This window comes from Dendrobates tinctorius, unplaced genomic scaffold, assembly GCF_039654945.1.
Source record: "Dendrobates tinctorius isolate UK_male_01 unplaced genomic scaffold, ASM3965494v1 ptg000102l, whole genome shotgun sequence".
Lineage (NCBI taxonomy): Eukaryota > Metazoa > Chordata > Amphibia > Anura > Dendrobatidae > Dendrobates > Dendrobates tinctorius.
Window position 1 is genome coordinate 21,274,163 of NW_027361770.1, and position 13,212 is coordinate 21,287,374.

Genomic DNA, 13,212 nt, shown 5'->3' on the forward strand with positions numbered 1-13,212 from the left:
CCCACGCCCAGTACACCAGACAGGTCCCCGGGCCCTGACACCGGCCCTCGGCCCCCTCGGCCGACCTCCCGCCCTCCAGCAACCACGGCCCCGGATGACTTTATGGCTCCTGACCACCATCCCGAACCGCCCCGCCCGGCAGCGCCGGTGCGGAACCAACCTGCGGCCGCCCCTGCCACGCTCCGTCTTCTGGCCGCGGCCTATTCATCGGAGCCTGCCGTCACTTCGGGCCCGTGGCAGACCACCGTGGCCTATTTACCGGCATCCGCAGCCGCTGCGGTCCCATCCGCGGCCTCGGCTGCGGCCTATTCACCGGAGCTCACGGCCGCCTTGATTCGGGCTGCGGCCAACTCCACAGCCTATACGATGATGCCTGTGGCCGCTTCTGTCCCATCTGTTACTCCGGTTGCGGCCTGCTCCCCAATGTCTGCAGCCGCCTCTGCTCCACTCTCGGTTGCGGCCCGCCCACTGGACTCTGCGGCCTATACCGGACCCTCCGCTTGGGTTGCGGAGATTATTGTGAAGAAAAAGGCCAAACAGCGGGAGGTGTGGGCACTGCTCCATGAGAAAGGGGAGGCCGCCGTGTCTACTCTTCGGTCGTACGGGCGACTGGTGTATATGGATACTGGCAAGGGCTACGGCTTTATTCGAGACCTCACCACCGGCTATAAAATTTATCTAAACGTGGCCTCAATTAAGCACGGCCGGGTTCCGCGGGAGGGAGACCTAGTCTCCTATTACAAAGAATATTGCCCCCGCGGCTACTATGCGGTGGCCGTCATTGCCTACCCTGAGGGGTACAAGCCCCCATAAAGAGACGAGGACTCCTGGGTCTCGAGCATCAGGGACACGTGAGGCCCAGAAATACTACAAGCATCCCAGAGACCCCACGGCTGTGGCGTCTCCTGTTTGGTGAAACATTGGCCGCCAGGAGGTCGCCCGGAGCACCTATTACAATGGACTGCCGGGACTGCAGTCCACCGTTGCACAATGAGGGGACTGTTCCGCGTCCCCATGGGGAAGAATATCCTCCTCCTAGTGCAGCAGGAATGTCTAGAGGGAGTGTTTTTCTTAAAGGAACTTAAAGGAAGGGGGAGCACCCCTGTCCTCATATGGTTAACATTTTTAAGAGTGTATTGTTTTTGTTAAAGAAAAAAAAAGTAAAAGGCTAAAAAAAAAAAGTTTTGATAAAAACGTATTGCAGTAAATGTGGTAAGATGTGTAGTAAATTTAAAATATTGAAGTGTTATAAAAAAAAATGTGTGTTCAACAGGTCCCGGGTACTTGGAGTATGCCGACCATGACGTATTTAAGTTGGCAGGACGACAAGATGGGTAGAATGTAGACAGACAGTGGTCCACAAGTCAGGCCCCCAGTACCACGTATCCCCGGAAGAATAGAAGGACGCTGACGATGACCTGATAGGTTAGGGCCTTGGTTATGGTGGACGAAAAAGGGGGCACAGAAAATGAAAAAGGTGGAAGGTACACTCCTGGAGAAATCGAGATTGTCGAGGATGAAAAATGGATAAAGGAAGGAGGATGTAGGGATGTTGAACTGACGGACAGATCTGCCTGTAGCGAGAGGCAGAGGGATAGCGCAGCGTAGTTGTGAAAGCGCTGAGATAAAGAAAAAGGGTGCCACATTATAGTTTGACCATTAGAGGGCAGTGGAGAGTGTAAAAGAGGGACTGCATAACTGTCATTGGTCAAAGAAACTGTCAGGTGATCGTGGGCGGAGCTACTGGGAGTAAAAAAGGTTGAGGGAAGGTTCTGGAAGGTCCAGTAAGCGATGGGAGCACACTAGTAAGGAGGTTCTGCTGTAGAGAAAGAGATGGTAGAAAGACTCCAGAGAGGACTGACAGTTGAGGCGGTCACGGGGGGTAGTCCAGAGGACAGAAGCCGCAGAAGAAGACGGTCTGGGGGTACCAAACGGACGGCGTACTTGGATTGGTAAAGCGCTGTGGTGGATGGACCTAGGGCAGCCACAGTGAGAAAAGCCACAAAGGATGCCACAATGATAATAATAAAGAAGTGGAGGTACCCGGGTCTGTGTACAAGAGAAATGTGAAATCCCTGTGGTGAATTGCGATGGTCGTCAGAAAGGCGGCCAATAAAAACAGACCTGTTGAATACAACCTCTGTTTCAGTCTCGTGTCTGTCAGCGCAAAGAAGCAGGTCACCCCCCATTCCTGTTGGTTATAGTCTCTCACCTATCCTACACAGGCTCCGGGGCGTGCAGTGCCTGGAAGAAATCCCTGCCCCCTGTCCTCATTTCAATATCATCACTCCTCCTATGCACGTCAGTTATGGCCCCAGAAATCTGCACCCTGCATTCCCTCAGAAATACATATCGCCTCCTCCCTTCTGTGGGTACTGTATTCAGAGATCTGCGCAGGCGTCTGCGACTTCCGCTCAAGTGACCTCCGGTGTGCGTGCCAATAAGGTGCTCTCCCCACTTCCTCCCATAATCATCACCATGCACACATGGTTCCTAGTGATGACTATGCAGGGAGGAAGTGGAGCGAGCACCTTATTGGCACACACACTAGAGGGCGCGCACACTAGAGGTCACAGTGACTCTCTGGTGCTTGCACAGAAGTTCTTTGGATACAGCGCCCACAGAAGAGAGGATCCGTTATGTATTTCTGAGGAAGTGCAGGGTGCAGGCGCAGGATTCCGGGCCATAACTGACATACATGGGAGGGGGTAGTATTACAATGAGGAGAGGAAGCAGGGATTCCTTCCAGGCACCGCACGCCCTGGAGCCTGGAAGAAATCATTAAAATAAAGAATATAACTTTTCTCAGCAACAAGACCATTGATATGAGGCATACAGGTAGGACTAGTGTAACATTTCTATTACCTGTATGCCCATATTAATAGGTCATATACGTCCCGGGGGTGACAGATTCCCTTTATTTCTGTGCTGCTGCCAGTTGAACAGTTAAAACTTCATCCACCAATGGCAAGACAATGGCCGCAGTTTGGCTTCACAATCAAACAGCCAATGACTTGCCACAGATGGGGGGGTTCAGTCACGTGAATGCAGATAACATCTATCACATTATCTATATTCAGAGCTATCACTGTGTTATTTGTGGTGTTACATAGGACTGCAAGTAATATCTACAACATTCTCTGTACTCAGAAAGTGATTACTGTTTGTTATCTGTGGTGTTATATACTGTAGGACTGTGGGCATTAGCTACAACATTATCTGTAATCCTAGAGTTATCGCTGAGTACCATCTGTGGTGTTACATAGGGCTGCAGGTGACATCTACTACATTATCTATATTCAGGTATTTATCACTCTGTGAGCAGTGGCATTACCTGTTTGGGGAAGGCCCTTTTGTATTTTGCGTTCTAACTGGACTATGCTCAGTACACAAAGCACAATCCATAAAAACATGGTTAGGTCACTTTGGTGTAGAACTTGACTTGCACACAGAGACCTGACTTCAACCCCATTGATCATCTTTGGGAAAAACTAAAAAAGAGCTAATGAGCCTGGCCTTCTTGTCATACATCAGTATCTCACTTCACAAATGCTCTCCTAGATAAATGAACAGAAATTCTCAGAGACACACTTCAGAATCTTGTAGAAAGCTTTCGCTGAAGAGTGAAAGCTGTTCTAGCTGTAAAGGGGGGACAAACTCCATATTAATGCTTGTGGATTTAGAATCACTCCAGTAGATGTAAAATGTAGGTGTCCAACTACTTTTGTCCAATTATGAGAATGAGATGGAGGTCTGTGAACATGGCTTCTGCTATGTTCAGATGGTACTGTGTGGCTGAACTGGAAACAGATCCTACAGACTGGGAGTGGTTCATAGGCACTGTCAGACTGGAGAACATTGGGCCCCCCAGAGGATTTGATTCTGAGGGTCCATGTTTCTCCTCAACTCAAGAGCCCCATAGCAGCTGCAAGGTTTACACTATGAACTCTCCTGAAGGAGAAGGCAGGGCCCACCGGAGGATTCTCCAGTTCTCTGGTGGGCCAGTCCAGCCCTGTTCATAGGTGATGTCCTTATACTAAGTACAAATAAATCGGGCAGAAATTTTTCTTGAGGTCATGCCACAGCCAAGATTTTCCCACTTCTATAGAATCAGGTCTATGAAATTAAACACAGTTTCCTTCAAAATCTCAATAGGATGAAGGTGGCAACAGGTCTGTCATACTGCCTCAAATCTGTTTTTATGAAACATCAGATCCTGAGTTGTAGCACAAAATGTTTTTCAGGGGCTTTTTTGCATGGTTCATGTAAAATACCATGAAGTCAACTGAATAGGAAGCACACCAATAAAGGTTTGATAAACCTCGAAAAGAATGCTAAAAGTAAAGAGAAAAAACTTGTTCCACTGTCTGTCAGAAAGATTGTTTTGAAAAAAAAAAAAAAGCAAAAGGGTGGGGCTTAGTGACTTCTGTTGCCGATTGCAGACACTGGAGAAGCCGTGCTCCTGCTGGTAGTAGCCAGACAGACAGAGGTAGAGGAAATTGCTGGGACACACATTGAACATTTATCAGAGTTTTTTTGGAATATAAGACGGGTTGAAATCAAAGGATGGAAGGCTATCCTGGGAAGTGCTGTTTATAATTTTAATCACTGAACACAAGAACATTTTCCAAAATGTTGACAAGACTGAGTTTTCATACTACATTGTTTTAATCACTCATAACATGAAAGTAATGTTAATAATATAACTTTCATTACAAAATCTTCAGTTATTCTCAAATTAATTAATGCAAAAATGAATACACCCCAAATAAAAAACTACTGCATCCAGCATTTTGTATGACCGCCACCCTTTCACAACATGCGCCATACATGTACTGCGCATGTCATGTCTCCCCCTTTGATGTGAGTTCCGGCAGTTTTGAACAGTTGACTTGTGCCCGGAACAGCCACGGGTGGAATCATGATCCACCCAAGGTTATATACTCATTAAATGCTGCTGTCAAACTCTGATATCTGCCCATCGGTGACACCCGCCACGTGATCTCGGTTCATGACAACCAGAGGTCTCCAAAAGACAGTGGATGTACATCTGTAAAACCGTATCGCAGGTGTCCTAAGGCGAGCTCAGGTTGTCACTGTCAGCTTACTGTGAGTGCTGCCCAGTGGTCGGCGCTCATATCAAGTAAGGTATTCTGCGACATACAGGGGATCTGATCATCGCCTCTATGTAGCAGAGCTGATAGGGTTATGGCAGCTTCTAGTCTCCCATGGAGACGATTGAAGCATGCCAAAAGTAAAAAAAAGTTTTTAAAAAAATAAAAAAATATAAAAGTTTAAATCACCCCTCTTTCACATCATTCAAAATAAAACATTAAAAAAAATAAAACATACACATATTTGGTATCACCGTGTTCAGAATCGCCCGATCTATCAATAAAAAAAGATTAACCTGATCTCTAAACGGTGTAGCGAGAAAAAAGTCATAATGCCAGAATTATGCATTTTTTGGTCACTGCAACATTGCATTAAAATGCAATAACGGGCGATCAAAAGAATCTGCACCAAAATGGAATCAATAAAAACATCAGCTCGGCACGCAAAAAAATAAGTCCTCACCCAGCCTGAGATCACAAAAAATGGAGATGCTACAGGACTCGGAAGATGGCGCAATTTTTTTTTAACAAACTTTGGATTTTTTTACCACTTAAATAAAAAAGAAACTAGACATGTTTAGTGTCTATGAACTCGTAATGACCTGGAGAATCATATTGGAAGGTTATTTATAGCATTTGGTGAACATGGTAAAAAAAATCCAAGCAAAGTTGTGGAATTGCACTTTTTTTGCAATTTCACCGCACTTGGATTTTTTTCCCAATTTTTGAGTACACGATATGGTAAAACCAATGATATTCAAAAGTAAAACTTGTCCTACAAAAAAACAAGCCCTAACATGGCCATATTGACAGAAAAATAAAAAGTTATTGCCCTGGGAAGAAGAGTAGCAAAAAACAGAAACACAAAAATGAAAAAGGGCAAGGTCTTGAAGGGGTTAAGGACAGCACTAAATCTTATAGGAATGGAATGAACAAATTGGTGACACATTGCAACATCTTTCTTTTCCTACAGTATTCTGACTGATAAGTAAAGCTTTGCTAATCTTCTTGTAGTCTTAACCTTTCTTGTGTAAAGAAATTATTTTCTTTCTCAGGTCTTGTGACATTTCTCTTCCATGTGGTGCCATTGCTGCCAGCATGAAATGGAAAGGTGTTTTCTTTGCTAAGTAAAGTCCTTTTATAGTCAACTGTTCGCTGGACACCTGTTTAATGAATAGTTAAACTTACCTGTGGTCTCATTCTAGTTAATTACATTTTTTTAGTCCAAACTTTAGCTTTGCTCCTGTGATTTAATATGAGGTGTACTCATTTTTGCAACATGGTATTGAATGAAATTGTTTGAAAAATTACTTTTGGGGTGTGTGAAACTACAAATCTTGTTAGCAATCAATGTGGGAACATTTGTGGGAGTATTTTGTGGTTTGATATTCCATAGAAAATATTGATTCTGAAAGGAATCTAAAGGTTTTCCGACAAATCTATTGGGCTGTAACTTTAACACTTTAACAACACTGTGTATGTTTTTATTTGGCTCAACCTTTGTATAATATAGTGTGTGTGTTTGTGTGTGTGCTATGAAACAGAGTGGGAATTCCAACACAATAAATCATGCCTCATCTTGAGCGAAATGCACATCCATAAAGTGTAGGATACACAGCATGTAGTAAACAAGATTACTCATGTAGATAATAGTACTAAGACCATGGTATAACCATACACAACATAACACATTGCTGGACTCACCTAACTACAGACTTTTACTAAAATACAAATATTACATGCAGAATAAATGTGATCACATATAAATTTAACTGGCTGCATCAAGCACCTATCATAGTCCAAGCAAATAAAGACACAGTGATTTCCAAAGCGCCTGCTCTGAAAAGGCCGGTTTACAGGGCCACAATATGGATTTATATTGCGCTGCACAAATTCTCAGTAAGGCTGGTTTCACATTAGCGCTTTTTAAGCGCACGCACGGCCGGATTTTGGCGCGTACGGCGCACCGTCAAAAGTGCGCAGCGCAGGTCAAAGCGCAACTAGCGCACGGCCTGTGCACGATCTGCGCACCCTATGCTAAAGATAGGGTGCGCCGATCGCAGGCGCCGCTGTCTGCTAGGAGGCGGCGCTACAAGCAAGGGGCGGGCACGCCGGGCAGAGAGCCGGCTCGGGGGCGGAGCTACCCCCGGCCGTGCGTGCGCTTAAAAAGCGCTAATGTGAAACCAGCCTAAGTGACATTCATTATTTCTTTAGTCAACAGATTTCACTCATTCTTCTTTATGCATCCATTGCCCTATTAATGCAAATGGACATTATAGAGGGAAACCCCCTCCGAATGCCCCTTTATCAGTCAGGACAGTGGGCAGCTTTGTCCTGGAAGCCTAGAACCATTCTTGTATGAATTCTTCTGAATGGCCACCATATACTTGTATATTTTCCCTGCAGAGGAATTGCCAGGAATCTAGGGGAGGCCAAGAAGGGGAGCAGCAGATTTTGAAGAGGGTTCTGGAAACAGGGGAATGGCCACCTTCAGTTTTGGATGATCCTAGCTCTCAAGACCTTTGCTGTCATTGGTTAGCTTCAGACATCCCAAACTTAATAGTACCCCTAAAAGTACGTCCTGTCACCTCCAATCGAGTATGTGCACGGCGGCAAATTTCATGCAGAAAGTCTTGCAACTGGAAATATATTTCATGTGTCAGGATATGCTTGTGTCTGCAGCACAGACAGGAATTCGGACAAAGTCCAATCAGATAAATTGAATGGAAATTTCGGCAAACAAATCTGCCATGTGCTAACATCCTCAACCCTCATTTCCCAATTCTAGCCGGCTTTTTGGTGAGGATTCTTTCTCACATAAAACCCACAGAATCACCATGAACTGTATGAAATATGAACGGCTGTCGTCATAGCGTAGCAATATGTTGTGGATACACTAGCACAGGACATTGTCTATACCTGGGATAATGCACAGTATTTGGGAAAGGTGACTAGGTGTGATGGTAATATGCTGGACCTTCAGGGCCTGGCTTGTATTAGTACAGCTGACAAGGCCTGACCTCCCCCATGGACTATTTTGCCTTTTCAGCACGCATTAGGAAATTTACAGTACAGAACTGAAAAGGTAAAAATAAGCAATTCAGAAACCCTCCTGCAATAAGTTATTTAATCCCTCTAATTGTGTAAATGACCTTTTATGCCTTCATTGTACTGACTCATTAAAAGAGAAAAGTTACATATTTAGCACTCTAGAAAAGTTCATGTGTGGGAGACTGATAATAAAGTAGGCCCTAACACTTCTAAGCCTAAGGATTCATGGCAGGTTTGGGAATGTTCCACTTCGGTATCACATTTCCTTTAGTTTTTCATAAGGCCAAAAGATTTATCATAAATAACGTATGATTAATGCATTGCTATTTTACAGCTTAAATGTGTTTTACCCCCATTTCGTCTATATTTTACTCAACAATTTCCCCCCCAAATTTAATGATTTTATATAGAAAAAATTATAAAATGGATTGAAGATGGCAGGATATAAGCCGATCAGATTTGACACCTCTTTGGTTTCTTAACTTATGATTTGGTCTAATCAGTAGAGGGAAGGTTTGGTGAATCAGGCACGTTACATTGACTCGCCTGCTATATATACCACTTGCTAACTCTAAGTAGGGGCGAACAAGTGAGACAGGCTGGACCTGTCCTAGAGGCTTTTCTGCTGTTATGACACTTCACAGCCATCACAATTAAAATTGTGACATTAAAGGACACTATGACCCTGAGTAGAGGTCCAAAGAGTTTAGGAGAAAAGCGGGATTCTTGGTTATACAGTAAGACGTAACTATCAGTAAAAATCTAGAAACTGCTGAGGATCAAACTTGTAAGGGAAAACATTGGACGCACTAATACTATTGTATATGACGCCACAACAGAAGTCGTGTATCAACTGTGAAGGAATCAATGAATGGGTCACCATGTCACACCCGCTTGGTGAGAACGTAGCGTAACATTTCCTCCATTCACGTCCTGAACTGATTGCTAGTTAAGAACCAATATAAGTAATAAGTAGATGACCCAACATACAGCGGCGGGGAGCTTCTGTAGCTTGCTTTATAGACAGGGGTAATACAATCCAACTATATGGGGCATTCAGTATGACGGTAACTTGACTGGCTCATCTACGAAGTCCATTAAAGTACTAATATTATAGCCTGTAAGCCTTAACTCAATAAACTCAATTACCCATGGAAATGAGTGTACCACCTGGAAACGAATAGCGCTGCAGTTATGAGGACACCTAGAAGTATATGAGTTACCTGTCATACTGGTACTGGCTCAGGGTGTGATCATAGGGATAGTAAGCAGCAGTCTGGGCAATGCCCGCATGCGCAGATCCCGTGCCATCCTTGGAATCAAATGTGTTCTGTAACATAAGGTCACGAATGTTTATATGACAGTACACATATACAAGCCGATTTATTTCCTACGCATTAACTATCAGAAATAGACTTCTTATTCGCAACCCTACTGTTATCTGGGCTCCCAGACACCGTATAATAATCTCAATAAAACACACAATGCTAAATACAAGACAAATTAGCTCATCCTCATGACACAATTGTATATGGCCTCCTGCTTCTGTGGATATATAATGAATGAGTGCATTATACACCCTCTTCCAAAACTCATTCTACTGTTAATATGTGTAGCGATAAGGGAAGCAGTTCATACACATTTAATACATATTCTGCACTACAACAAAAGATAAAAGAACTGACAACATCCATCTCAAGCTGTCACTACCTGTTTATCTGCGGAGAATGGAGAAGATAAATACTCTATGCTAATCTGCAGAATAGATGTAATACTAGCAGATAAATGGGAGCCGGGACATGCTGCAGGGGGGCTCCCTGACGAGATATATGAATATATATATAAATATACATTATATATTAATAGAGGTGCATGTGCTATATATATATATACATATATACATTATGGAATATTAGACTTACATGTATTATATAAATATATATATATATAATATATTAATTAGACTTGCATGTACTATATATATATATGTAAATGTAATATTAGACTTACATGTATTAAATATATAATATATTAATAGAGATATATATATATCATATATATACATGTGTGTGTAGATATATATATATATATGTATACAAATGTGCGTGTGTGTATATATATATATATAATAAAAAAAATATATATATATATATATATATGTATATATTGCAGTTCTTTGGAAAACAATTGCACCAAATTACAAACTCAGCTCTGCTACATCTGCCTATTCACTTGGTGAATAATTCCGAGGAATGAGAAAAGAAGTGATAAATGATGAGAAGCAGCCACTTACCAGAGAATAGAATGCAGAGGCATCAGTGCCATAGGTGACATAGTTGCCATAGCCCTGGGAGCCTGTGTAGGGGCTCCCATAGACTCCTAGTGCAGCTGCAGAGTTGAGCTCATGCCTGGCAGTGGCCAGCAGCCTGCTCTCATACACAGGACAATAGACTGGGGTCTGAGCAGAGGCTGCAGCAGCTGGATCTGACAATGTCCTTCCACTTGACTCGCAGCAGGTTGACAATGAATTGGTGGTCATCAAGAACTAGGGGGTAATGTCACACAATGAGAACAAAGGCTGAAGATCACACACTCTGCCTGACTGACTACATGGAAATCTGAAACCTGGGGGGAGCGATGATCACAAATAGTATAGAACATGCACTAACAAAATAGATTAAAAAAAAGTTGAATTTCCCAAATCTTCAGTTTTTCGAGCATGCCAATGTGTATTTACATGTAGCACAATGTGTCCCATCTCTCCTGCCTAATATACTAAACAGTAAAGTTATTATTATTACTATGAATTAACCCTCACCAGACCCAGTAAGCACAGCCAGAGGTGATCGCTGTCCTACATGAGCTATCTGTTCTCAGAGTCACACTGCGGTTTTCCATAATGGCGCTTACCTGAGGTGTGGAGGAGTACGGATACCCAAACTGAGGATATGACATGTTACATGGACTCCCACAGAAGGCAGGAGAGGGTTCTTCTCTGGCTTACTGGATCGGAGACTCTTCTGTAAGAATTGCTTCCCAGATGCTTAAAGAGGGAAGAAGAAGAAGAAGAAGAAAATCAGCTTTAACTTTTAACCCCTTGATTCCTTCCTCAGGTCAACACACCTAGCAATATATTGAAAAGAGCCCGGAATATTGCTCCAAAGAACATTTCCTAAAAATATGAATCAGTACCTAGAATAGGAAGGTGCCTGCCCTGACGTCACCGCACCCTTTCATCGCCAGAGCGGTGCATCCAAGGGTGCAAAGTACTGATCTGCAACGATCGCTTTTATGGATCGTGCGAGTGATCGTACAAGGTAATTATAGGTGTTCGTACAGCACTCGCGCAGAGGAAATGAAGGGCTGGATGGAAACGTTCCTTGCCATCCACACTAATGATTTTATCTCCTTACCCACTGAAGGATGGGAAGCACTTTTAATTAGGAATTAATTAATGAGCAGCCGTTACACTAATAATAATTAGCGCAATTTACAAATGAGAGAGGTAGAAAATAATGGACTGAAGTCTAGAATGCTGCGCTCCTGTGTGTGCTCAGTCCACATATTGTGGCTCCGAGAGGTTTACAGAGGCTGACACCGTCCGGGAACCAGCCAGGAACGCTCTGCTCACTGCCCTCCTATACCTGGCTGCCAGGTGGCGAAACACTCACTGCCCTCCTAATACCTGGCTGCCAGGTGGCGAAACACTCACTGCCCTCCTATACCTGGCTGCCAGGTGGCGAAACACTCACTGCCCTCCTATACCTGGCTGCCAGGTGGCGAAGCACTCACTGCCCTCCTATACCTGGCTGCCAGGTGGCGAAGCACTCACTGCCCTCCTATACCTGGCTGCCAGGTGGCGAAGCACTCACTGCCCTCCTATACCTGGCTGCCAGGTGGCGAAGCACTCACTGCCCTCCTATACCTGGCTGCCAGGTGGCGAAGCACTCACTGCCCTCCTAATACCTGGCTGCCAGGTGGCGAAACACTCACTGCCCTCCTATACCTGGCTGCCAGGAACTCTCTGCTCATTGCACTCCTATACCTGGCTGCCAGGTGGCGAAACACTCACTGCCCTCCTATACCTGGCTGCCAGGAACTCTCTGCTCATTGCACTCCTATACCTGGCTGTCAGGTGGCGAAACACTCACTGCCCTCCTATACCTGGCTTTTACATGATGATGGACGGACACACATTTCGTTTATCAGAAATATTAATATCATTTTACCACGCTCCTAATTAATCTCTGCAGTATTGCACGTCCAATAAAAGTTACCGAGAGTTCCGAATATGTCAGACATCTGTAATATACTCTGTCTAATCCGGATAATATGATAATATTAATAATGACGCATTATATAGCATGCAATAAATGTCTAGCAGGGATGGGTAAGGGGGGTATTACAGTGTGCATATATCTATCTATCTATCTATCTATCTATCTATCTATCTATCTATCTATCTCAGAGAGCAGCATTAAACCAAATATTCTAAACTAAACAGTGGAATAATAGAGTGTCGGGGGCATGTGTGCCAGGCAGCAGGATGGGCAGCGCAGCCCAGGTACATGTCTAGCCCTGCATCTATAGTGTGCTGACATGCTCAGATAGCTGCCTGGGTTCAGACATGCGGATAGCCCCAGGGTCACACTCTAATTAATGACGGTGTTCTCTTCTTTTCCCCAGCTGGAAGACTGCCTCCCAGAAACGAATGTGCCCACAGCTGACAGCTCGATTGAGAGTGATTGATGACTATCTGGAGACCACTGTAAACCTAATAAACTATATACTTCTTAATTGCTTTCATTACTGACGACAATGCTATATATATATATATATATATATATATATATATATATACATATCTCCACATCACCTCCAAGTCTCTAGTAACTTGCTGCAGAGTATCTCTCATCTATCTTTCTATCTATCTTTCTATATGTCTGTCTGCCTATCTATCTGTCTATCTATCTATCTATCTATCTGTCTATCTATCTGTCTATCACTCCAAAAAATTAAGGCAGCAGACCAATAATAGAATATCCAG

General features: G+C 43.7%; 1 protein-coding gene across 7 annotated transcripts in view; it reads right to left on the bottom strand.

The window, feature by feature from the left end:
• Positions 1 to 13,212, bottom strand: part of IRX4 (iroquois homeobox 4) — a 35,115-nt gene that overhangs the window by 11,401 nt on the left and 10,502 nt on the right. For 5 of the 7 annotated variants that reach the window (XM_073587775.1, XM_073587778.1, XM_073587772.1 and 2 more), the window contains exons 2-4: positions 11,076 to 11,208; positions 10,459 to 10,710; positions 9,389 to 9,495 (exon numbers count right to left, since the gene is read on the bottom strand). In XM_073587775.1, coding sequence (XP_073443876.1) covers positions 9,389 to 9,495; positions 10,459 to 10,710; positions 11,076 to 11,120 — 404 coding nt within the window. In that variant the 5' untranslated portion in view covers positions 11,121 to 11,208. Of the gene's footprint in view, positions 1 to 9,388; positions 9,496 to 10,458; positions 10,711 to 11,075; positions 11,209 to 11,288; positions 11,311 to 11,357; positions 11,595 to 13,212 lie in introns of those variants that run through there. The other 2 variants (XM_073587774.1, XM_073587776.1) reach the window with 2 other exon arrangements.